The 26,334-nt window shown below is 42.6% G+C and overlaps 3 protein-coding genes and 1 long non-coding RNA gene across 6 annotated transcripts in view; 2 read left to right on the forward strand and 2 right to left on the reverse strand.

The window, feature by feature from the left end:
• Nucleotides 1-8,856, forward strand: part of HERC5 (HECT and RLD domain containing E3 ubiquitin protein ligase 5) — a 41,731-nt gene extending 32,875 nt beyond the window's left edge. For all 3 annotated transcript variants that reach the window (XM_060114940.1, XM_060114953.1, XM_060114948.1), the window contains 5 exons: nucleotides 3,923-3,989; nucleotides 4,839-4,909; nucleotides 7,154-7,337; nucleotides 7,422-7,524; nucleotides 8,578-8,856. In XM_060114940.1, the coding sequence (XP_059970923.1) occupies nucleotides 3,923-3,989; nucleotides 4,839-4,909; nucleotides 7,154-7,337; nucleotides 7,422-7,524; nucleotides 8,578-8,783 (631 nt within the window). In that variant the 3' untranslated portion in view covers nucleotides 8,784-8,856. The remainder of the gene's footprint in view (nucleotides 1-3,922; nucleotides 3,990-4,838; nucleotides 4,910-7,153; nucleotides 7,338-7,421; nucleotides 7,525-8,577) is intronic.
• Nucleotides 8,857-12,663: 3,807 nt separating this feature from the next.
• Nucleotides 12,664-13,367, reverse strand: PIGY (phosphatidylinositol glycan anchor biosynthesis class Y). Its single transcript, XM_060115041.1, has one exon. It carries the CDS (start codon nucleotides 13,358-13,360, stop codon nucleotides 13,145-13,147), a length of 216 nt encoding a protein of 71 aa, XP_059971024.1. The 5' UTR covers nucleotides 13,361-13,367; the 3' UTR covers nucleotides 12,664-13,144.
• A 74-nt stretch (nucleotides 13,368-13,441) lies between these two features.
• On the reverse strand, nucleotides 13,442-15,228 carry PYURF (PIGY upstream open reading frame). Its single transcript, XM_060115031.1, has 2 exons — nucleotides 14,937-15,228; nucleotides 13,442-13,595 (listed from the first exon to the last, which is right to left on the reverse strand). Exons 1-2 carry the CDS (start codon nucleotides 15,137-15,139, stop codon nucleotides 13,454-13,456), a joined length of 345 nt encoding a protein of 114 aa, XP_059971014.1. The 5' UTR covers nucleotides 15,140-15,228; the 3' UTR covers nucleotides 13,442-13,453.
• A 256-nt stretch (nucleotides 15,229-15,484) lies between these two features.
• On the forward strand, nucleotides 15,485-23,924 carry LOC132487033 (uncharacterized). Its single transcript, XR_009531499.1, has 3 exons — nucleotides 15,485-15,566; nucleotides 18,107-18,301; nucleotides 23,841-23,924. It is a non-coding gene; the product is annotated as an uncharacterized LOC132487033 (long non-coding RNA).
• Nucleotides 23,925-26,334: the final 2,410 nt, after the last annotated feature.

The following is a 26,334-nucleotide window of genomic DNA, read 5'->3' on the forward strand; positions in this document are numbered from 1 at the left end:
TGGAAATACTGATGATGTGTAGTGTCAGCAAGGATTTGGGAAAAGGTTCACTCTGATTTCAAGAATTGTGAGTGGAATTGTGAATTGGTAACTCCTTGTCAGCGAGCAGTATGGCAGCACAATGTTCCCCCTTGTCTGCAGGAGACGCGTTCCAGGCCCTCCAGTGGGTCCCTGAAACAGTAGATAGTACCGAATGCTGTATATACCGTGTCTTTTCCTCTACGTACATACTTAGGATAAAACTTTATTTATAAATTTGGCACACGATGAGATTAACAGTAACTGATAATAAAATAGGACAATTATAATAATATACTGTAATAAAAGTTATATGAATGTGGTTTCCCTCTCTCAGGATGTCTTACTGAGGAAATCTAATGCCTTTTCCATCCTATCTAAGCACTTATCATGCACTGTGGCCATAACTTTTGCAGTTTGAGGTGCAAGATCAAACCAGCATGAATTTTTTTCTTCTTTACAGTTTCCCAGATAGAAGATTCTTTCATACTGTAGATCCTAGCAACCTCAGCATCTGATTTTTTCTTTCCTTATTAAGTTGAGAACTTTCACCTTTTCACTTAAAACATACAGTTTATGGCTTCTCTTGGGCCCATCCGAATTGCCAGCATCACTGCTCTTGCTCTTTGGGGCCGTCATTAAGTAAAATAAGGGTTGCGTGATGCAAGCACTGTGATACCACAGTGGTCATGAGGCAGCTACTGAATGACCAACAGGCGGGATACGCCCGACAAAGGGATGATTTGCATACCGCACAAAGAGGGGTGGTGTGAGACGGCATCGTACTGCTCAGTACGGCCTGCAGTTTAAAACTGATGAATTACTCTGCAGTTTTCCATTTAATATTTTCAAATTGCAGTAGACCACAGATAACTGAAACTTTGGAAAGCAAAACCATGGCTAAGAGGGGACTACTGTGCTTAGAATAAAAAAAAAAAAATGTTTGCTGCTTTGACCCAGTAATTCTACCTCTAGACATTACACATCCAGAAATAGGCAGTCACGCAAATATGTCTGCTCATGCACATTGTATTAGATAGTTTATAATATGTAGACTACCTAGGAATTAATGTTTTTGGTATACTTATGCAATAGAATACTATGGGGATTTCTAAAAGAATGAGAACAGTAGTATGATTCTGTTATTATTATTACCCCTATTTTACAGATGAGGAAACTGAAAAGGAAGGAAGTTAGGTAACTTGCCCCAGATCCCATAGCGACAGAACTAAGGTTGGAACACAGACACTGGCTCCAGAATCCAACTATTAACCGTTACACTTACGATACTAATAAGATAAGGAAAAAAATATTGAAAGCACCAAATTTGGAAAGGAGTAGATAAATTTGTTATTTTTTACTGAAAACATTGAAAATGACATAAATAACGCTTATGCCTAAGAAGATTTAATAAACTAAATAACTTAATCTACATAAACTGAATAAAGACCACTAAATCCATATTAGCATTTCTCAAACTTTTAGACTTAAGACTCGCTTAAAAATTAAGAGAGGACCCCAAAGAGCTTTTACTTATATCGGTTACATTTGTCAGTGTTTATAATATTAGAAATTAAAAGTGATAAATGTTTTAAATACAGGAATACACGCTCATTCTGTTAGCTATCATGTAGCCTCTGGAAAACTCTGTTCTGTACTCATGACAGAGTGTGAAGGAGGCAAGTAACATCTTAGTAGTAGTATGAGATTAGTTTTGACCTTGTGGACCCCCCTGTAAAGGCCTCGGGGATTCCCAGAAGTTGTTGGTCTTGGTTATGCTTTGAGAATCCCTGATCTCTATATTCAATAAAACTCCTATTTGAATCCCAGCAGGCTTTAAAAAAAAAAAGGCTGATTTAAAATTTATATGGATGAACAAGGGGCCAGGAATAGCCAAAAATAATTTGCAAGGTGAATAAGAATGGGGAACTTGGCTTACTGGATATCAAGAGTCATGAGAAAGCTGTATTAATTAAGGCAGTATGATATTGGTGCAAGCTTTCCAATGGTACAGGAGAGCATAGAACCTGACCCTTATACACATGGCACTTTGTTAGAGGTAGTATATTAGATCAGTGGGAACAGAAGTACTGTTCAATTAATGCACCTGGGAAAAAAATGAGAACAGATACCTTACATCACATAATAGAATCAACTCTATGTGGATAAGGGACTTAAACATTGAATGCAACGATGATGAAGATATGGACAGTTATCTTTCTCACCATTGGGATTTCTCAAGAAAGACATAAAAATACCAACATTAAAGGAAAGGTTGATAAATTTAACTGCAATAAGATGAAAGAAGTTCTCTGTTCATCAAGAGATACCTTAGCAAAGAGAAAAGATACTCTTCAAACTGTAGATACATGTATGACATTTTGGGGGTGGTAGAAAAATGGGATAAGGGAGGTACCCCCTATAGGTAGGTATAAGATAGTAGCAATGTTTTAGTTCTTGTTTGGGGAGTCAGGTTCACAGGTGTTCTTCATAAACATACCCATAAATAAGCAAATGTGCTGTACAGGGACATAGGAAGACAGAGTATCTTGAACCAAGTTTATGATGAATCCAGTTTTGTCAGCTGAGTTCGCATTACTTTCCCTCAGCCCTCCAAAAGCACACTAAAACATGGTCTGTTTTTATCATGATACCATAATAAAAGATCCAGCATTTTAGAGAATTCCTTGGCGGTCCAGTGGTCAGGAATTGGCACATTCACCGCCGTGACCTGGGTTCAATCCGTGGTCTGGGAACTGAGATCTCACAAGCCATGTGGCACGTGGCATGGCCAAAAAAAAAGAAAAAAGGGATCCAACATTTGGGCACAATATGGTAATAAAAAATCCAGCAGGGAAAAGGAATGAACTTGGATTCCACCTTCTCCCAGAGGTCTTCCCCAATGACACTCATCCCTTCAGAAGGAGTTAACCAAGCTCTCCCAAGTTGTACCCGTACCATTTACATCGTTCCTAGCTGCACGTCTCTGACAGCACTGTAGTAAGATTTTTATCAGCGTATCTTACCTATAAGTCTCAGGATTTAATCAATAATAATGTCTTACTCTCAGCTTTACGTCCCTTATCCCTGCCGTACCAGATACTTAATAAATGTTTGTTGAATGAATAAATGAGTGATGGAGCACATAATATAGTGTGCTGTGTATTACTTTAAAAGTATTTATAGGGACTTCTCTGGCAGTCCAGTGGCTAAGACTCCGCGCTTGCAGTGCAGGGCATGCAGTTTCGATCCCTGGTCGGGGAAACTAAGGTCCCGCATGCCACGTGGCCTGGCCAAAAAATGAAAAATTAAGAAAAATAAAAGTATTTATAAAGGTGGAAATATAAAGACAGGCTGCTGTCCATTCTGATGTAACCTCTGTTCTCACAGTTGCCTTGAAACAGTTAAGGTGGTCAAATTTCAGGTCTGTCTTAAGCTTGAAGATATTGGGACAGGAGGTATAGAGAAGGTCCTTTGACCCACCCACTCCTAAAAATTTCAAGTGATACCTGATAATTAAAAGGAAATCGATTATTCTGTAAGTAATGTTTATTAAAAGCTTAAAGAAAGGTAACACCAGTGTGAATGAGTTTCAGAATCAGTAAGCATGTTAGTGATCCTTTTCTGAATAGGAACCTGCTGCCACTGGGTAATGCAGATAGGGTGGAGGGAAGAGAGCTGGGAATTGTGTGAGGAGCCTGCAGAATTGCAAAGAAACCTCCAAATCTCACACTTTCGGCTGAGGTCTGGCCCGAGTTAGACGCTCAGTACACAGAAGCAGGTTCTGTGAACTGAACCTGACCTCCCACCTTGGGAATAAGCGTGCCCTTGACATTTATTTCAGATGGTGTTTCTAGCCATCATGATTATTGACATCTAAAGAATAAAATCATTTGTTCTTTAGGAGTTTGCAGACACTTCTGGATGATGAAGGCGATGACTTTGGAGAAGTATTTGACATCCATTTTAATGTGAGTAACAGTAAAAATCAAATTACAGCTCATATTTAATCTGATGAACCATTTTTATACTTACCTTTAATAAAAAACCACACTGAATTAAGCTAGTACAAAAGGTGTTCTTCCTCATTTTTCATGAGCTGGGTGTATCAGTTAGATTTTACTAAGTAACAGACAACGCCTAAACTTAGTGGCTTAAAACAGCAGACACAATTCTGTGGGTGTCTGGACTGGGCAGACTTGGCGGGCTGCCTGGCCCACAGTGGCCTTGCTTACACACCTGGTGGCCAGCAGGCTGGTTGGCTGAGGGGGTGTCTGCTGGAACAGCTGTCTCTGTTCTGGTGACCTTTTATCCTCCAGTAGGCTAGCTGAGGCTTCTTCACGAGCGGTCGCAGGGTTATGGCGAGTAGGAGATGGCAGGCCCCGGCACACAAGCTGCTCTTCAAGCTTTTGCCCCTGTCAGGTCCCGTCGGCTAAAGTACTTCACGTGGCCACACCCGGACTCAGGAGCTGAAGCAATAGACTCACTCTCTTGATGGGAGGTGTTGCAAAATCACATTGCGTACATACCAGAATGGGAGGAATCTATGGCCATTTTTTTGCAAATCTACCATACTAGGTCTGTAGTGTGTAAAGTGAATACTGAGGTATGGCAATTGTCCAATTAATTTATTCAATATGATCAGTTAAAATAGATAATTCAAGTTCTTTAAGAAACTTATTTTTCGTTCTGCATGATAACGGTGGTAATTTTTTACCACCTTGCTGGTTTGAGGAAAAGAGGTATGCTCCAAAGTGTTTTTGTTGATAGTAGATTGTTCGGGATTCTCTTCGAGATACTGAGTTCATTTGTGGTTACAGGTGCATTGGGACAAAAATGATGTAGACTTAATTCCTAATGGAAGTCACATAACTGTCGACCAGACTAACAAGTAGGTACAAAGAAATGAAGTATTTGTTTTGTTTACACACTGTATTTATTTCACTGGGCTCTAAAAATTCCTTGTAATTATTGTTTTCCTTTCTCAATCATTTTCCCAAAAGGCAGAGAGTCAGTTCATGTTGTATGTATGTGTGTCTCCTAGGGTTTGTATGCTGGCTGGGAAGGAAATGGCTTTCTTGGAGAGGCCTTCCCTCATCTTCCTGTCTAGGATTATACCACTGACCTCTCTCTCTTACCCAGCTTTACTTTTTGTTTTCACGTCACACATTACCTACCTTTAGGATTTTTGCTTGTTTCCTTATCAGTGTTTCCCGTAGCTATAAGGAACTGCATGATGGCAGGATCTTGGTCTGTCTTGCTCACCGTTGTTTATCCAGTGCCTAGAGTTGTCCACAGTGGTGTCTGGTCCATAGCAGGCGCTCGGTTTTGTTAATATTATTTGATGTTACTGTGGTATCTTGACTTCCCAATACTTTACGGGATGCCATTTAAAGCCATAGAGTTTGCGATTATAGAACGTTCCCCGATAGTTGGTCAGAGTGGCAAAGAAATATCTAGTGAGCATTCTTTATTTTTAAAAAACTTTGTATTATAATATAACATACAGACAAGTTCAAAATTATAAGCATTCAGATTAAGAAATAGAACATTTCTAGCTCTGGTATATTTTATGACTATACCCCAATTTGTCCATAGTATCATTGATTGCCTGGCCCCTTTCCCTGAAAGAATTGGCAAATGTGCCCAGAGGCAGAAACTGCAAGTTAAGTGCTGGGCTCACCTCAGGGAGCTTCCCTTGTCTCTTAGTCCAAAGGCCTCTTGAGTCTTGACTTAGAGTTGGAAACCTGGAGCTAGATGTGCTTTTGTATATTACCTGGGTTTTTCTAGTTCTTATCGCTGGGAACATTTGCTCCGAGCTACTCCATCCTAGCTAGATGTATAAATCCCCTCTTTGTTTGTGTTTAAGCACAAATAATTACTCACTCTGACAAATTCAGACAATACAAAAGAGTATAAAATAGGAAGTTTCCCCTGTCTCCCAAGCCCATTCTCCAAAGATAACAGGGACGGTTTTATTCTTCCAAAATTTTTCTCTTCTTATCTGTCAGTTCTCTTAACTGTGTGACTTTGAGCAATCTCGTACCTTCACTGTGTCTCAGTTTCTTTTCCTCTTTACCAAAATGCCATAAGAACCTGCCTTGCAGAGTTTTATGAAGATTAAATTAGACAATACATGAAAAAAACAGCTGTAACAGTTCATGGCACATGGTAAGCACCCAATTATTAGATATTCTAGCTCTTACTTTTTTTTTCTGCTTTAGAATATTTTATTGGTATCCTTTTGATAAGACCAAGTAAAGGCCGCCTAATTCATTTTGGCCCCCAAATTTCTAGGCAGTCCCCTCCCCCCATCCCCCAGAGGTTGACAGCTGCTCACATGGGTTCATGCAGGAAAGATGTAAAGTTCCTAGGATCTGTCCAGCACCAGATGGAGGACATCCTTTGTGTCAGCAGAATTCACAGCACCCAGGTAGAAGGCACGCTGCCCTCCACTTCTTGTCCCAGCCTGTTGTTGCAGTGGCAGGAACCATTACCTGGGCATACCAGCCATCCCAACAGCACTTCTCCAAGAGGAGAATTCCAAACCTTAGGCCTTCAGTCACCAGGCTAGCCCTGAATCTCTGTGAAGGGGCACTGCCCCAGCTGGACTTCCAAAGCTCTCGTGCTTTATTTAAGAATAACGCGCCGGGGCTTCCCTGGTGGCGCAGTGGTTGAGAGTCCACCTGCCGATGCAGGGGACACGGGTTCATGCCCCGGTCCGGGAAGATCCCACATGCCGTGGAGCAGCTGGGCCCGTGAGCCATGGCCACTGAGCCTGCGCGTCCGGAGCCTGTGCTCCGCAACGGGAGAGGCCACAGCGGTGAGAGGCCCGCGTACCGCAAAAAAAAAAAAAAAAAAAAAAAAAAAAAAGAATAACACACCGGTGGATGTCTCAAGCACCCTCGTGGCACTGCAGACCCTCCTTCGAGAATCAGGGGGCTGCACACCGGCAACTGTGCAAAGATGGCGCAGGTGGCTGCCTTCCCCTTGTTTGGGGAAGGTTTTGCAGCAGCTGCCAGGCGGACCCCAAGGCCACTGTCTCTTACTTTATTTTTATCGTCCTTTTCACCCCCCCCCCCAGTTTTGTTCAGGATATTGCAGTAACCTGAAGTCATTTTTTGTTTCATTAAAGGAGAGACTATGTTTCTAAGTATGTCAGTTACATCTTCAACATCTCTGTAAAGGCAGTTTATGAAGAGTTTCAAAGAGGATTTTACAAAGTGTGTGACAAGGAGATTATTGAATTTTTCCATCCTGAAGAACTCAAGGATGTGATTATTGGAAATACAGATTATGACTGGGAAACATTTGAAAAGGTACATCATAAAGGCCAAGTGGTTTGAATTAAAATTTTGTTTGTTTGTTTCCTGAATTTTTTTTTTTTTTGCATTTTTCTCTAGAATGCACGTTACGAACAAGGATACGACAGTTCACATCCCACCATAGTGATGTTTTGGAAGGCTTTACACAAACTGACTTTGGAGGAAAAGAAAAAATTCCTTGGTGAGTATTGTATCGGGAGGAGATCTATACTCATGTCTTGTCTGTGAGGTAAGGAGATCTTGTGTGTCATGGGTATCATCTGCAACAAATCATCCTGTCAGAGCTACTCCCAGCCCAGTGGAATGTCCTGGAATGCCAGGTTGTCCCAACATCAAAAAATAAATGTTAATATAGGTCTTTCTCCTGTCATTTTCAATTCTGCCTTGCTTCTAAATTTTTCTTCTCTTTGAGCTACATATTGAGGCTTCTCCTGTAGTTGGTGACACCATTCAGTTACCCAGCCCCTGTGGGATGAGCCAGGCTGTGTACTGTCATTTGTCTCCACTACTTTACCTCACCTTCAGACCTTGAGCTCAGTTTTATGCCTATTTGGTGCTTTTCCTGAGACCTGTCTAAAGACTTCCTCTCTCATTTTCTTACTCAACTTCCTTAGCTTATTTTTGAGAAACGTTTATCTTCTTATTCTTTTTTCTGTGGATAACATGGGTGTTGGAAAGTGTTCAGACTTCTCCAGAAGCCCAACCTAACTCTCCAGTCTTAGCGCTTATAGGAAATCTTTGTTCCAGCCAAACAGTCCCCTTGTCTGTACATTCTGGAGCCCACTCTGCACCTCCCACCTCCAGCTTTCTCCTTCCATTCCTTGAACCTTCACCTACCTCCTTGTGGCCTCTCTGTACCTTTCCCTCCTTTAAAGGTTCAACTTCATTCCGAACTCCCGGTCATCCCAGCCTGATTCTCTCTCCCTGCTCTGAACCCCAGCATTTACACTCAGAAGGTACTTAACTCCACGGCACCTTGTTTGCTGTCTTACACCCTTTTATTTTTCTCTTGCCGTTTGTCTTTTCCTGCTCAAGAATCTACTATTCCCAGGCAGACTGTAAGCCACTTGCGGGCAGTGACTGTGTCAGACTTTGTGCTAACAGTGGTCCCCAATGCAGTCCAATGTAGGACTGCACAGGGGCCCTCAGTGAGTGTCTTTGAATAAACACATTTTCTCTCTGTAAATTTTGGTCTCTGTGAAGCAGATTACTCATTTTGATTCTTCTTTTTTAGTGTTTCTTACAGGAACGGACAGAATTCAAGTAAAAGGTTTAAAGAACATGAAAATAACATTTTGCTGTCCTGAAAATTTGAATGAGAGAGATCCCATAAAGGCACAGACGTGTTTTAGTGTCCTTTACCTCCCTAAATATTCTACAATGGAGAGAGTAGAAGAAGCGCTTCAAGTAGCCATCAACAGCAACAGAGGGTTTGGCTGACTCTACCCCTCACTGTTCCCCCCTTTCGGGAAGTATTTTCAAAAATAAAATTAACTCAGAAATTAACATACAAGTCTTGCTGACTGTTCAATGTGTTTACCTGCTTTTTTAGAATGGCTGTTTTTGCATGTAAGATGTATTAGTGGTGATACAGATTAGGCTGTTAAAACAAGGTGACCCTGAAACCCAGTGCATCAAGTGAGACAGAAGTGATTTTTTTTTACCTCATGAACGTCTGGGTAGTGTGTCCAGGGGCTGAAGTGGTGGTTTCTCCCTCTCAAACTGCTCTAGTAAAAGTCACAAATGACTTTCTTGTGGCAAATTTCAATGGAGACTTGCCCATTTCCATCTTAAAGATATTTATTGCATTTGAAAGTGTTGACTACTTACTCCTCAAAACGCTCATGCACTGCTAGGCTTTCTTTTTCCTTGGCTGCTTCCTCATTTCCTTTGCGTGTTTCTCGTACACTCCCTTGACCTAAAGTGCTAGCGTAGGCGTCTTTTCCCACTCTGCACGTCCTCCTCGTCGCCGTGGAGTCAGTTATGACTTCCATGCTGATGGTACCCAGGTCTCTCTGTCTTTGCCTGACAGGAGCTGATAGCGAGCCCAGCACTGCAGCCGTCTTTCTACGTGGCCTGTGTCTACCTGCATGCCTCTCAGCTCCTGCATCGCAGCGTGTTCAAGCAGAAGACGGCCGTTTTCCTGGACTCAGCTTGGAATGGTACCACCGATCCCTCCTACAGCCATCTTCCCCTCCTCCCTCTCCTTCAGTCCCTCCGTTAAATCAGGTTTTGACGATTCTACTTCTCATCTCCCTCTAAGCCCACTGCCAGTGCTTTAGTTCAGGCTCTCACCATCTGTCCCATCGCTGCAGTTGTCTGTCAGCTGGCCTCCTTGTATCTAGACTGTCCGGTAGAACTTTCCGTGAGGCTAGAAATCTAGATCTGCGCCGTTGGATAAGATGGACCCCTGCTGTAGATAAGATTTAGCTGTTGAAGAATTTTGAAGAGAGAAAACTTCGGTTGGTAGTAGTGGCAGAAAAAGTGCAGAACTGTGCTGTCCAATGTATGGCTATTTAGCTCAAATGAGATTTAAAATTCCATTCCTCAGTCAGGCTAGCCACATTTCAAGTGCTCAGTATCTACATGTGACTGGTGGCTACTGTATTGGTGCAGATTTGAGCACGCGTCACCCCAGGGGTCCATGACGCACGAAACCTTTGCAAGCTTGCATGTGCTTTTTTTTTTCCTTTTTCTGGGAAGAAGATCCATAGTGGGGGTTTTTTTTGTTACTTGCGGTACGCGGGCCTCTCACTGTTGTGGCCTCTCCCGCTGCGGAGCACAGGCTCCGGACGCGCAGGCTCAGCGGCCATGGCTCACGGGCCCAGCCGCTCCGCGGCATGTGGGATCTTCCCGGACCGGGGCACGAACCCGTGTCCCCTGCATCGGCAGGCGGACTCTCAACCACTGCGCCACCAGGGAAGCCCGAGCCATAGTGTTTATCAGCTGCATATATCAAAACAATTTTAAAATCAAACAATAACGTCCCATCTCGTTAACACTGTTATTCTAGTTCCCAAATCCATCCCGACGTGCCTCCTGGTCTCCCACCACGGCCCTGCATACACAGTGCACCACATTCTTGTCGTTTGTAACTGGCTCAGTTTCCTGAACAGGCTGCAGTCTCCTTCCTGTGTTTTCACACATGGATTTTCTTCTGCCTGGAACCCTCTGCTCATCCCACCCGTATCCCTCCTGCTTCCTCACCTCCTGTCTTCAGTTCCGCCTCTTCCTCTGTCTGGGTTATTCCCAGTCGTTTCTCAGGATTCACTGCAGCTGTCAGGGCTGTCTAGTAGATGCCATGAGAGTGAATTAATAAGTTTGTGGAATATGGCTACCTAGCTCAGAATTCCCCAACTACAGTCTTCTTTCAGTTTCCTTCCAAGAGCTTAGCTGCCCGTGGTCCCAGGAGTTAGCTGAAAGTGCCACCTAGTGGCTTACGCAGAAGATAGCAGTCACTTCCAAATGGAGCATTTCATTAAGTGGCACAAAACTTCTGTCCCCTTTCCACACGTAGTAGTGAGACTCTACTATGGCTCTTGGCTGTACCATGTAGTTTATTTCCTGCCTCACTTAAAACTCCCACCAGGTCTGTGACAACTTCCATGTCACAGATGCAGAGTCTGAAGTTGAAAGAGCCTTCCTTAAAAGCCCACGCTGCAGGAATGGAAGAAAATGAAGAGGGAAAGTAGGTCATGACAAGTCCTTTCTTGCTCCCTCAGGGTGGAAAATCCCCACTTAGAAAGCTGGTGGGAAGGAGTTTATTCACAAGGTGGCTAAAGATGGTCCCCGACAGGGATACGGTGAGGACAGTAGGGAAGACAGTCTTGCTGAGAGGCTCCGGGGAGGCAGGAGGTCCCTGCCACTGTGGAGTCAGCTAATTATCGGGGAGGAAGAGCGGGGAGGAGTCCCAGTCAGTGAAAGAATCAGGCCGTGTATTTCTCACGGTGGGTTTACAGTGCGACAATGGTAGGTGGTGAGGTCATGATGTATGTGGCGTTCTGTAACGGGAAGCTGGTGCAGGAGTCCCCGTAATGGACAGAAAGCAAGGATGATGTGCTTTTGAGGAACTCAGGAAAGGAACATGAGAAACTGTTGGAGAATTCCCAAGAGAGTGTGTCCTATCTCAGGGGGTCAATAGAAGTGGCATAACGTGGTAGACAAAATTCAGCAGGCTGAAGACCTACATTCCACTGTTGTCCATGTCTCTGACTAGCATTTGACTCCAGCAAGTGACTTGGAACCACTGAGCCTTATACCAAACATACAGATACTCTTTTTCTGGCGGTTTTTTGGTAACTTTATTGATATACAAGTCACACAGCATATAATTCAGCCATGTACACTGTACAACTCAATGGATTTAGTATAGTCACAGAATCGTGCAATCATTGCCACAGTTGATTTCAGAATACAGTGCTTATCAGCAAAATTCTTTCATTTACACGGACCATAATGAGATTTAGGGCAAATTAAAAAGAAAAATAATGCCATTTCAGGAAATGATGGGTACCTCTATTGTCTTCCATGTTATTTGTATATTGCCATAGAGGAGGGTTGGGTTTTTTTTTTGCTGCATTGGGTCTTTATTGCTGCGCACTGGCCTTCTCTAGTTGCAGCGAGTGGGGGCTACTCTTCGTTGCAGTGCGCAGGCCTCTCATCGTGGAGCACGGGCTCTAGGCATGCGGGCTTCAGTAGTTGCAGCACGTGGACTCAGTAGTTGTGGCACGCAGGCCCTAGAGTGGATGGGCTTCAGTAGTTGCGGCGCACGGGCTTAGTTGCCCTGCGGCATGTGGGATCTTCCAGGACCAGGTCTCGAACCCGTGTCCCCTGCATTGGCAGGCGGATTCTTAACCACTGTGCCACCAGGGAAGTCCTTGCCATAGTTTTTAAAACATGACTTGTACTACAGTATATACATTGAATTAATGCAACAGGAAACACATCCAACCTATAGGTCTCCTATGGCAGGAAAATATACTGAAATGTGCCTCAAAACGTAGCCCTCAACTCAATAGGACACAATCATCTATTTGCAAATCTTTCAACCCCACCTCTACCTCCAGAGGCACATACTTTCCTGGGAAATTATTCTCTTTTGGCTATCACGTGTCTCTCTAAATATTCTAAGTTTAAAATTTAGAATATTTTACATTTTCTCTTCCTTAGAATCACACTCTAGTGACCAAAAGGGATAAAAACCCCACAAAACTACAAATCGTTTTATGGAAAATGTATCTTATTTTCTTATTATTAATGTAAGCATGTGATGCCAAAGAAATGAAGGTAATTTTACAAACTCAGAATTTTGGCAACTCCATGAAGTTTCCATTTTATTACAGTTTTATACCACATTAGTTCAAATGCATTTCTCTACAGCTACTCCAACAGAGCGCCTCTGGAATTATTTCAGTCATCCTTAACATGTGACTTTACCAGACTCTGAATGTAAAATAAGCATATAAGATTTCAAATTAGTAACTTTTAATCCTGAATGGGATAAGAAATAAAGTCATGAGATGATGGCTGGGGCTGTTAATTTCCAACAAGACACTTTGTTGAAATGTTTCTCCTGATACCTCAGGTATAAATGAGAACCTTCAAACAACAAGGGCAGAACCAGAGTACAGTAAAGAAGCCTCTGCAGCTTAAGCCTCCCCTAGTCCTAAACCTCTGACAGAAGCTAGGCAAAGCATCCTTCTTGCACATTAAGTGGGTGTCCAGTATTTCCATGTAGTTGAGCTTTCAGAGGCAGACACTCAAGCATGTCATTAGGATATACCATCTTGGCTCTGGTTGTATTAATTATGCCTGAAGAGTTTAATACCCATCCAGGTCCAAAGGTGGAAGAACACATAAACGGGTACGGTGATCGGCAAGAGCAGGCTGTAAAAGCACAGGCTGGTTGTGCTAGTGCAGCCCTGTGGGAAGTTTTCTTCCACAGAGGCCGAGTACAACAGCCCTGCTAACGAGACCAACGGAATAAGGACAGTCAACACAGGAAGAGACAGAAACATCCTTCTCCACTTATTACCCGCCACTCTGACTTTTTAAAAGGTGGATGGTATTTAGAAAGTTGAGTTGTGTGTGTGGTCGTTTTTAAGTGTGATCTAATGCTGCTCCATTTCTTCTTGCTTCTTATTTTGATGTGTCATCCTAGCTGCCTGTGGAATCATATTAGGAATCCCATCAATAATCGGATAGGCTATTCCTAACTCTTCGTTAATCAATTCATTTGTCGATGCTTCATATCTGAGGGGGAGAAAGAAAAACAAAATGAATCGTGGAGAACAAAATGCTTGGAAGAGCTTGATGTTCAATAAACAGTAACATGTAGCCAGTTCTTAACATAAACGTTAATCCCAGAAAAGCAGAATTAGACTGCTTTTCATTCTAAAAGCAGTAATAGATCATCGAACCACTTCTCTTAGAAAATGAATCTCTTAATTGTTCCCATTTTAGTCCGTTTCTCTCATTTTCTTTTTCACTTTATTCCCAAGCCATGCCTCAGTTTTTAAAAATACCAGTCAGAAAAGATTTGCCCTTTTCATCCAAATCTTCCTTCATTACTTTTTTCAACCCCCAAACAACCCCCCTTCATTTACTACTGGAACAGACCCTAGAGGAAATGTCAACTTCTTCATTTTAGAATACATGTTTAATAGAGCAGCGTTATTGATCCATTTAAAGGAAACCACTGAAAAATCGAAACACAAAAGTTTGAGAGAGCTAAGAGTGCAGAAATGAGGAAACGTCGGAACGCAGCGTATCTGCAAGTGAGCTGTTTACACAATTAGCTAAAAGGGAGATCAAATGGTAATTTCAGGGTTTAAGAAAACTGAGTGAGTCATATGTTCGTTATGAGAAAAACCCTGAAAGAGAAATGAAAAAGATGAAGATAAAGATTACTAGCAATCTGCCACCCCAAGACTACCGCTGATGCCATTTCGGTGTTTCCTGGTGTCAGGGTTCCGAGTCAGCAGCCTGGAACGGTAGAGTGTTCACCCTAACGACTCTACGTTAAAGGTTAAGAAGGCCTTTACAAAAGCCAGCTAGTCAAGAACTGAAAGCCAAAAAAAGGCGGCACCCCCCGCTTACATGCTTAAGGCCGTACACGGCGTTTTCACAAGACTCTGGAGGCCACTGCATTTTTCATCGTCTTGGCTTAAAAATCGGAACGTCGTGGACTAGTCTTGAGTCCTACGAGCTCATAAACCCGGCTCTCCGTGAGAAACCCTTTGGGTCCTTGTAAGAAAATGCGCCATTGCTCAAGCCCCGCCCGCGGGCCTTCCGAACGATTCGACCCGCCCTGGGGTGCCTGGAAAAATGCATTTTTAAAAAGGTGCCCGGGCGATTCTAAGGCGCGGCCAGGGGAGAACCGACACGCGCTCTGGCCCGCGCCGGGGAGTCGGCGGTTCGGTTTGGGAGGCCCCAGGGAGCCGGCGGGCCCCGGGGCCAAGGAATGGCAACCAAGAACATGCCCGGAGTGACCTGCCAGGGCTGCTCGGCGGCGGTCCACGGCCATGCGGTGCACCCGCCCCCCTCCCCGCGACGGGAGGCCGCGACGGAAAACCCGCCGCAGGCGAACCTCACCGGAGCGGCTTCTTGGAGAGCGGGCACACCAGGAACTCCAGCAGCGCTGGGTCGAAGGCGCGGGGCGGTTCCCGCGTCCGCTCGCTCTGGTCTGGGGACGGCCGCGACACCGACGCGTGCACACACCTCTGGGCGACCGCGGGCGGCTGTGCGCGTATCCCCCGCAGCGCTGAGGCGAGCCGGCCGCAAACTCCGCGCGGCATGGCCTGACAGCCCGCAACCGGGCCCCTGCACGCCCGTGACCACCCGCGCCGCTGCAGGCGCTGCCCGGGAGTCCAGCCCCAGCAGCCAAGCCCCGCCCCCCCGGTGCTCGGGAAACGCTGCCCCCGAGAGGTGGAGGCTAGCGCTTTGGTTCCGAGGACGCTCCGGACCCGACTGCTTTTGCCGCGACACCGCTCGGTAGTTGAGAGCGCGGCGTGCAGCCCGGGCTGCTTGCAGCTTCTCCTGCGCATTTGCAAGTTACAAAACCGATGCTTAAGGTGGGGAGGGGGGCAGGGTGTCTTGAGTTTTCACCAGAGCTTACCGCAGGGTTGCCACGAAGCCAGTGGCCAACTTCAGAGTCACACAGTGTTACACTTGGACCTACGTGGTTATCACCAAAATGAGGTTTCCAACACACTGTCCTGTTGGGTATGTTAAAAACATTACTTTGTTTTATGTAAATCTTTACTATACCACAGTTCCTGTAGCATCGTTTAGACTTTTTTTTTCTTCTCCTTTCATTTAAAAACATTTAAGGACCTGAAAAGAATGATTTAGTCCTCTTCACCTCTGAGATGTCCAGATTCTTACCCTGTGGGACTCATCGTGAACTCAATGGCGTAATAATAATAGCGCACCTAATTTGCTTTTATAAATGAGCTTGGAAACAGCAAGGACTCTCAATAACAGCGTCTATTAGTTAAATGAGTGATCCATTCAAGGATGTTTTGCCCCCGGTTTGCCTCTGACTCTCCAAGAAAATGATGCACGTTTTATCTCTTTCTTATAGTGTAGTAAATAAGTGCTTGGGCTCTGGGGTGCGTAGTTTACTAGTTCCATAACTCCAGCAAATGACCTAACTACTCAGTTTCCTTATCTGTGTAATAAGATTAATAATTGCACCTACCTCATGAAATTCCCTCCTGGGGATTAAAATGTGCTAATGCATACAAAGAGCATTTAGAAAAGTGCCTGGGACAAATTAATGCTCAGTTAATGTTATCTACTTTTATTTTCTCTATTCTTCCTAGTTCAGTATACTAGGAGATTCTTTGTTAGTCATCATTCTTTTCCCTTTGTTTTGCTAAATGTTGAACCTTTTCTCGCGTCATTGGTCTTTATCATTTCACACTTTGTGTTCCTCGGAGATAGGGATGGGAGTGAGGAATATAGAGGTACAAATACAAGATGATATATTCAAATTTCTCTTGCACTCAACAGTGTAAAAGTTTGTTTGTTCACTCTATTAAAAAAAATCCACTACATTATTTGATGCTTTTTTTTACTAATGCTGAAAAGATTTCAGCATAGGCAGTTGTCAGGAATGTAGCCTCAAGAGGGCCTATTGTAAAGTTCCTACGTTACTTTCACATTATTTCCTACTAGGGCAGTAGTAGGAATTAATTTTTCAGGTGTAGTTAGCTGATACCTAGGGAAGGAGTGAACTGTAGGCAAGGTAAGTTTCAGCGAGGTATGGGGACACAGAGCTGAACTTGTGCTGGCACTGAGTGGGCCCAGGCCAGGCTGGGCAGGCCAGAACCTTAGACCCCTGTGGGGCAGGGCCAGACACCCATGCTTAAGACAAGCTTCATTAGCTTCATCTCACCTCACCTGGCTGATAGATGAGTATCAGCTGGGTTTTCTAACAAGTTATAAATAACTTAGTTTCGGTTTGCATCCACATAAAAGGTTTGAAGCAGATCAGTTTAATTTATATTAGTATTGGGGAAAAATGGAGACTTAACAGCAAAATATGGAAAATATCTTCAAATTTATAACACCCCAATCAACATCCAAGTTTTAAGGAACATGTGAGTGTGTGAAGTATTAGTCCGAACCATATAAGCGTGAAGTTGCAAAATGTCCCTACACAGCCCTCGCTAATTAAGAAATCTAACTCATTTCTGCATGTGGTATACTAAGCTGAATGTAGGTGACAGGGCAGAATTGTAAGGTAGTCCTTTTTTGACTGTTGGCATGGCTGTGATCTTTCCCATCGCAGAGCTCTGGGCTCACACCATATTAGCTCTGTGACCTTGGGAAACTCTCTGCCTCAATCTTCCCATCGGTAAAATGGTATAATAATAGTACCTACCTTGTTAGAGTTGTTGAAGGGATTAAATCAAATAATACAAGTGAAGCGGTTAGCCTAGGGGCTGGCACAGAGTACACATTTAAAGAATGTTATCAGAGCAGCAAAATTCCTTATTGTGGTGAAGCTGTAGAAAACTCCGATGAAAAATGAAAGCACAAGGTACCACTGGAAACCTTAATTTTAAGTGACTTGGAATTTTTAGAGTTTCCAATGTGGATAATATTGAAACACAACTCTTGGGTTATTATACACATTAAGTGAGTTAGAAATCTCCAGGTAGAGGGGAGGCTAGACTATATATTTTAATAAAGTCCCATGAATACCAAATTTGGGGCGTTGGAATTTGGGAATCTGATTCAGAGAGAGAAATTAAAATCACTTTTCCACTAGATGGCGTCATCAAATATTTGAACTAACATTTATTCCTGCTTGTACTTTTCTTTCTGTGATTACAAAGATTTGCTTTTATTTTGCCAGTTGTTTCCTTAATTTGATGACATCTATTTTAGGAACAAAAGTCACAAAAATTTTATTAATAAATTAAAGTTGTGATGAGTTCCTTAAAATCAAGAGTCCAAAGGATAAATGCACAAAAAATATGAAAAAAATCACAAAAGAGAAAATACAGTTGATCAATAAACACATAAAAATATTCATCCTCCATAGTAAAGTAATGCAAATTTCAAACATCAAAGAAGTTTCCATTTCTCACCTATAAAAATTGTAAATATTTTAGAAGTGTAATTCTTAATATTTGCCATTCATTTATTAATGTATTGAATGCCCACTATGTGGCAGGAGCTGTCTAGATTAGTCAGAGCTCTCCAGCAAAACAATTAATTGGGTGTGTATATGTATATATATCTGTATATAGGGTTTATTATGAGGAATTGGCTCACATGATTATGGAAGCTGAGAAGTCCTAAGATCTACTATCTGAAAGCTGGAGACCCAGGAAAGCCAGTGGTGAAATCCAATCTGAATCCCCGAAGGCCTGAAGGCCAGAGTGCATGGTGTAAATCCCTGTCCAAGGGCAGGAGAAGACAGATGTCCCAGCTCAAGCAGTCAGGTAGGAAGCAAAAGGCATGAATTTCTCCTTCCTCCATTTCTTTGTTCTATTTAGACTTTCAGTGGATTGGATGATGCCTAACCACATTGCGGTGAGCTGTTTTACTGAGTCCACTGATTCAAACGCTAATCTCATCTGTCCCTCACAGACATACCCAGAAATAATGTTTAATCTGGGCACCCCTTGGCCCAGTCTAGTTGACACAAAAGGTTAACATCCCAGTATCCTAGCGGCTGGAGCTATCCTCTAGACACACCATTATACAGTGTTAAAAATAAAAACTCATCACAACAATACCAAAATTGTTATTACATATAATAAGTGAAAAAAAGCAGGACACAAATTTTATGCATGAGTACAATTATTTTTTAAACCAAAACTTAGGAATAGGAAAAAAAAAGAATAAAAACCAAATATTGCACAATTTCTCCATCACTTACGGCTGGGTAACAAAGTGAGTCACCATGTGAGAGGTTCTGATTCCAGAGGATCTGAAATGTTATCTTTTTAAAAAAAAAATAAATTTATTTATTTATTTATTTATGGCCGCATTGGGACTTCGTTGCTGCGTGAGGGCTTTCTCTAGTTGTGGCGAGCAGGGACTACTCTTCACTGCGGTGGGCGGGCTTCTCATTGTGGTGGCCTCTCTTCTTGTGGAGCACGGGCTCTAGGCACGGGCTCTAGGCATGTGGGCTTTAGTAGTTGCAGCACGCAGGCTCAGTAGCTGTGGTGCACAGGCTTAGTTGCTCCATGGCGTGTGGGATCTTCCCAGACCAGGGCTTGAACCCATGTCCCCTGTGTTGGCAGGCAGATTCTTAACCACTGCACCACCAGGCAAGTCCCTGAAATGTTATCTTTGATACACATAATAAAGGTAAAGAAATGGACATGCAATTTTTAATAATGGATACTTTGTTTCTTTCCATGTCCACTAAATAGATGTGTCCATTTAAAAAGTATTAGTTTGAAGGGGTGCTGCTTTGTCATACTGCCCCAGGCACCAATGTCACTGGCTAGCCCTGCTGTACAGTGTGAGCTGTGGAGCTCTCTTTCCTTCTCATCAACCCTGCTTGGTCTAGGGCACCAGCACGTCTCCCCTGTGGTATCCTAGTAGCCTCCAGCCTAATCTTCCTGCCTCCAGACTCATCCCTTCCATTCATTCCCCCCTATTGTTTTCCAGTGTGATTTTTCTGAAAATCAAATCTGCTCAGACCATTCCCTGGCCTAAAGTCAATATAGCAGTCATCCCCTTAGGCTCGGGAGATCCGTTCCAAGAACGCAGTGGAGGCCTGAACCACTGCATAGAACCGAATCCTATATACACTATGCTTTTTCCTATACATACATGCCTATGATAAAGTTTAATGTACAAATTAAGGCACAGTAAGAGATTAATAATAATAATAAAATAGAATAATTTTTGCAATGTACTGTAATATAAGTTATGTAAATGTGTCCTCTCAAAAAAAGAAACCAAGTATTGGTTGTCTTTAGGTGGTTGGAATATTACTGACTTGTTCTTTAATTGTTTCTCTCTTTTAAATTTTTTCTTTAATAAAATAGTTTTAAAATATAAATATTCCTGGTTAATATTTGAGGTTAATCATCGATAGATGTGTATTTTATTTCAAAACTATTGATTCAGTTAAATTAATATTTATTGAGCACTTTCTATGTTCTCAATAGGAGGTAAAAAGAAAGGTATAAAAGCGTAAAAGATATGATCCCGATTTTCAAGAAGTTCATAATCTTAAATGGCGTAAACAGCCTAGGATAAAGTTAACTAAAAATCCTGGTTTATATATGATGCATTTTTTGTGTATTTATTCAACATTTGTTGAATTTATATTGTACATCAGGCATACAAAGGAGGGAGTGATACCTGTGCCTGATGGAAGGGTTGGGGGAGTATCAGTAAGTATGGGTCATGTAGCACTGTCAAATTATTTACTTAGGTCTCAGGAGACACTCATTTAATCCCCTTTTATAAACTCTTTTAATCCGTGAAAACAAATTTAAATTTTGCAATGAGGATATAGAAGGTTGCTGGCAGAGATGATGAGCCATTAAGACTCTATAACTGTCAGATTTCAAATCTGATTACAAAAATGGCCAGGTTTGGAAAATTCCCTGGTGGTCCATTGGTTAGGACTCTGCGCTTCTGGGGCAGGGGGCACGGGTTCGATCCCTGGTCAGGGAACTAGGATCCTGCAAGCCATGTGGTGCGGCCGAAAAAAAAAAGGCCAGGTTTGATCTTCAGCTTAAAAATTCAGCATAATTAGGATGTGAACATACGAAATGAGGAATAGTATTTCTTTTTTTTTTCTAAATTTTTATTGGAGTATAGTTGCTTTACAATGTTGTGTTAGTTTCTGCTGTACAGCAAAGTGAGTCAGCTATACATATACATATATCCCGTCTTTTTTGGATTTCCTTCCCATTTAGGTCACCACAGAGCACTGAGTAGAGTTCCGTGAGCTATACAGTATGTTCTCATTAGTTATCTATTTTATACATAGTATCAATAGTGTATATATGTCAATCCCAATCTCCCAATTCATCCCACCCCCCCTTCCCTCTCGGCATCCATATGTTTGTTCTCCGTGTCTGTGTCTCTATTTCTGCTTTGCAAATAAGACCATCTATACCATTTTTCTAGATTCCACATATATACGTTAATATACAGTATTTGTTTTTCTCTTTCTGACTTCACTCTGTATGACAGTCTCTAGGTCCATCCAAGTTTCTACAAATGATCCAATTTCGTTCCTTTTTATGGCTGAGTAATATTCCATTGTATATATGTACTACATCTTTATCCAAGGAATAGTATTTCTTGAAGAGACTCATCACCACTGTTTTGTTCTTTAATATGTTCTATTTATACATATTTCAAAAATAATAAGTCATTAAAACTATGTGTATCAGAAAGGAAGTGTCCAGATAAGCAACTCCCCATAATATTAATTTGTCTATTTAGAATAAAGGAAATCAAGGAGAAATGGTAGGAAGTTCTTTCCAACTTGGCTTTAAATAGGAATAGTAGTAGTACCCGTCTGTGCTGGCTACTTTGGCTCTCTCAACCGCCATTTCACCCGCCTATATGTGTGGAGAAGTTGGAAAGCTGAAAGTACATTTTCCAGACTCTCTTGCAGCTAGGGTTGTAGATATGCAGTAAGTTCTGCACACACATGAGATTTGAAAGGGAGACAGAAACAAGCTTCCTGCAGCAGGGAGAGCTGAGAAGCGGGTTCTGACAGACACGAGATTTGCATGGGTTGGATCTATGTTGCCCTCTGGACACATCTTCTGGAATACGAGGCAGCTGTAGCAGCAACAGCCGTGGTAGCAGCAGCAGCTTCCTGCCCAATGGATCACAGCTATGAGCGTATGACCTTAACCCCCAAACTCCAGAGCAAGCCCCCTATTTCTGCTGTTCCAACTCTTCCAATGAAGTTACAAGCATGTACTGCCCTATCTTAAATTCCTTTATACTGGAAATACCTAAAATAATTTATTTTTCCTATCCTGAGCCCTGAGTGATAAATTATCCTAGAGTGTTGATGAGAATAAAATATAAAAATATATGTAGGGCTTCCCTGGTGGTGCAGTGGTTGAGAGTCTGCCTGCTGATGCAGGGGACACGGGTTTGTGCCCCGGTCCGGGAAGATCCCACACGCCGCGGAGTGGGTGGGCCCGTGAGCCATGGCCGCTGAGCCTGCGCGTCCAGAGCCTGTGCTCCGCAATGGGAGAGACCACAACAGTGAGAGGCCCGCGTACCGCAAAAAAAAAAAAAAAAAAAAAAAAAAAAAAATATATATATATATATATATATATGTATGTAAATCACTTAGAGTAGTACCTGACAGTTTGTACTCAATACGTGCGAGTTATTTAAATTTTTATTAGGGAGATGAGTTCAGGCTGAAAACAACAGTCTTAGGCCCAAGGTTGAAAAGTATGGTTCGAAGGCCAAATCGAGCCCACCACCTGTTTTCATAAATAAAGTTTTATTGGAACACAGCCGCTATCATTTGTTTACATGCTGTCTGTGGCTGCTGTTATTCTTCAAGGTCACAGTTGCAACAGAAACTGAATAGACCACAAAGCCTACAATATTTACTATCTGACCCTTTACAGAAAAGATTTGCTTACCTCTGATCTGAACTATCAAAAAGAATGAGGGGGCTTCCCTGGTGGCGCAGTGGTTGGGAGTCTGCCTGCTGATGCAGGGGACACGGGTTTGTGCCCCATTCTGGGAGGATTCCACATGCCGTGGAGCGGCTGGGCCCGTGAGCCATGGCCGCTGAGCCTGCGCGTCCGGAGCCTGTGCTCCACAACGGGAGAGGCCACAGCAGTGAGAGGCCCGCGTACCGCAAAAAAAAAAAAAAAGAAAAGAAAAGAAAAGGAAAGAAAAGAAAAGAATGAGGAGTACAAGGACTGGGGGCATTCATGAAAACAGTCATCCCCTTGATACAGAGTTGTCATTTTGGGGGAAAATAGTTTGAGAAGTTTTCCTTCTGCAAGGGTTCAAAGTAGAGCATTGAAGAGTGGGGGAAGATACTGATTATAGGTGCAAAACTCTGATTTTATCAGTAAAATTGGAGGGATAAAAGGAGGCAAAACCAGTGTCACCTGAGGCCTCAGCAAGTAATTTGGTAGTGCTCACAGTACGACCCCTGCCATTTCCCAAGGTTTTCCTCTGGATCATGCAGCCCAGCTTGGAAAGTGACCACGTGAGAAGCAGGGTAATAAAAGTCTATGTTACCTCTTTCACACCCAGCCAGTTGTGAGTTCTTACAGTTTGTTTCTTCATAAATACTCTGGCATTCACCCACTTTCATCTTCATAGTCACTGTTCTAATCTAGGCCTCAGTAAATTTAAAACTGTGGTTAACTGAATATAGTTCTAAATTCCTTGTTTTTAAATTTTTTCTCATTTACAATTCCAATTTGAAAAGTTTCTCCTTTTCTTTCTCATTGGCAACTTTGCCAAAAATTTCACAAAAAGAAAAATTATTTATGCTTGATTTATATTTATTATTTTTCAAAAGGCTCATTAACACATCATAGTCACCCAAAGTCCATAGTTTACCTTAGGGTTCACTCTTGGTGTTGTACAGTCTATGGATTTGGACAAATGTATAATGGCATGTAACCACCATTATGGATGGTATCATATGGAGTATTTTTACTGCCCCAAAATTCCTCTATGCTCCGCCTACTTCTGTTTGATTTTAAAGTTCTGTGTGTTTTCAGTTTTAACTAAGTTTCTTAGCTTTTATCTCTTTTCTTTTTTTACTCCTTTTCTCTCTCTTTCTACATCCCTTCCGCCTCCCTCCCCCTCCCCACACTTCTTTCTTCCTCACTTCCTTCCTGCTGCTGGATAAATATGATCCATATAATCTGACAGTGCTTTTCAAACTTGAATGTTCATATGAGTCACATGGGAATGGGAATCTTGTTAAAATGCAAATTCTAATTCAGTATGACTGAGATCATACTGAATAGGCAGCTTGTAATCCTCATTTCTTAAAAGCTTCCAGGTGATGCTGCTGAGTTTCAGACCACACTTTGAGTAGCAAGACTCTAGAACAGTGATTCTCAAACAGATGATTTTGGCCTCCAGGGGACACTTGGCAATGTTGTGGAGACATCTTTGACTGTTACAGCTGGGGTTGTGCTACTGGGTGGAGGCCAGGGATGCTGCTAAACATCTTACTATGCACAGGATAGCCCTCAGAACAAAGAATGAGCTTGCCCCAAAGGTCAACAGTGCCAAGGCTGAGAACCCTGCTCTAGAATGATCTTAAAATTTGTAAGTACCCGATGTGTATCTTCTATGACTCTAACAGGTGTTTTTGAATTTTGGGGTTGGGGGTTGGTGGGATAAAGCTTTCCAGGTTGCTCCCAGTGAGGCCTGGTAGGTTCCCTCTTCTTAGCCAGATCCTGTGACTGAAAGGGTTTCTTACATAATATCAGGAAGAATTTTTTCTTTCAAAAGTCTACTAGCCCTCTGGTCGTATCTCCTTCCAATTTATTAAGGGAAAATTATGAATGGAATTTTTCATGACATTAGCATGATTTTAAAAAGGCCCACAATCCAAAAAGGATAAAAAAAATATTAAGGCAGCAAGTATATAGGCTTGAAATGTGTGATCTTTTTTTTTTTTTTTTTTTTTTTTTGCAGTATGCGGGCCTCTCACTGTTGTGGCCTCCCCCGTTGCGGAGCACAGGCTCCGGACGCGCAGGCTCCGGACGCGCAGGCTCAGCCGCTCCGCGGCATATGGGATCCTCCCAGACCAGGGCACGAACCCGTATCCCCTGCATCGGCAGGCGGACTCTCAACCACTTGCGCCACCAGGGAGGCCCGAAATGTGTGATCTTATATGGCTTTTGTGTTATCCATATTTAGGCTAGTACTTTATTGGGTTTTAGAAAAGAACTGAAGCGATTCCCAAAATGATAATCAATAGATGTTTTACTCTGTATATGTTTCCAATGAATCTTCAGATTGTATCAATCAAATAGTCCGAGGTGTAAAAGAAAATGAACCTTAAAAGAAGCCTTTCGCTGTATTTAGAGGAAGATGGGGACTAGCTCTAGAGTTCTTTCACTCTGACCATAGGAAGCTGTGTTTTCCATGGTTGAAGAGATTGGGGAATTTCATAAACTCTAACCTGATTTGGCCCTTCAGCAACGCAGCCCACACAAAAGAATTATTGCCTATGAAAAATATGATGACTTTACCAGAATCATGATTAAATGAAAGGAAAAATGAAAGAGTTTTGCTTAAACTATGGTCACAATTCCAAGTTTTTGAAAGTCTGCTTTTCCTGATTTTCTCAGCCTGTCAGGCATCTCTGGCTGACTCATAGCCCAACATTGAATTTCCTACCAGGCACTTACTACCTGGCCTGCCAGCACCTGGGGCACAGCTGTGGGATTCATTCTGCCCTGGTTTCTTCTTGCTTTCCTTCCACAGGAAGATAATACCACATTTTCAAAGTGTTTCGACTTGTCACTGACGATATTTTCTTTCTTTCTTTTTTTTTTTTTTTTTGCGGTACGCGGGCCTATCATGGACTGGGGCACAAACCTGTGTCCCCAGCATCGGCAGGCGGACTCTCAACCACTGCGCCACCAGGGAAGCCCGATATTTTCTTTTAATGTAATGATCTCACTGAAACATAATTTATTCACCAACTTATAGAATTCATGAACTGAAAAATGTTATATAAGGTGATTAAATCTGAAAGCATGATCCTCTTAAACTTATTATCTCACTCCCCACACAACTCTCCCTCCTCTTTACTAAACTTAGTAAATGATGCCACCATCCACTGAACCACCTGGGCCCCGGAACTGAAGTCTTCCTATACTTCTCCCTTCCTCTCAGCAGGTCCTGCCCCAGGCTTTTTCTCAATTCATTACCCCCCCCAACTGTTGCCAAAATATTCTTTTAATGTAACAAGTAGTCACAAGGGCTTCACTGGTGGCGCAGGGGTTAGGAGTCCGCCTGCCGATGCAGGGGACGTGGGTTCGTGCCCCAGTCCGGGAAGATCCCACATGCCGCGGAGCGGCTGGGCCCGTGAGCCATGGCCGCTGAGCCTGCGCGTCCGGAGCCTGTGCTCTGCAACGGGAGAGGCCACAACAGTGAGAGGCCCGCGTACCGCAAAAAAAAAAAAAAAAAAAAAAAAAAAAAAAAAATATATATATATATATATAATTTCCAAACTCCTGAATGCGACAGCTTTAGGGGAATTTTCAGCTTTAATCGTCCTGGTGGTCTCTGAATTTTTATGTATATAATCTATATATTCATTACATAATTAATATATGTATATTTAATTAATAGATTAATTTTTAGAGCAATTTCAGGTTCACAGCCAACCTGAGTGGTAAGGACGGAGTTCCTGCACATCCCCTCCCCCACAAACACATGCAAACTCCTCCGCCATCAATATCCACCCCCAGAGTAGTACATTTGTTGGAATCAGTGAACCTACACTGACACATAATTTTCACCCCAA

Source organism: Mesoplodon densirostris, chromosome 1 (genome assembly GCF_025265405.1).
Source record: "Mesoplodon densirostris isolate mMesDen1 chromosome 1, mMesDen1 primary haplotype, whole genome shotgun sequence".
NCBI lineage: Eukaryota > Metazoa > Chordata > Mammalia > Artiodactyla > Ziphiidae > Mesoplodon > Mesoplodon densirostris.

Bases quoted from the DNA above. Each gene is read 5' to 3' on its own strand.
- PIGY (XM_060115041.1), bottom strand. From the start codon at position 13,360: ATGTTTCTGTCTCTTCCTGTGTTGACTGTCCTTATTCCGTTGGTCTCG.
- PYURF (XM_060115031.1), bottom strand. From the start codon at position 15,139: ATGCCGCGCGGAGTTTGCGGCCGGCTCGCCTCAGCGCTGCGGGGGATA. The intron at 13,596-14,936 runs GTGAGGTTCGCC...TCTCCCCCTCAG, and splicing joins CTCTCCAAGAAGCCGCTCCG to ATATGAAGCATCGACAAATG.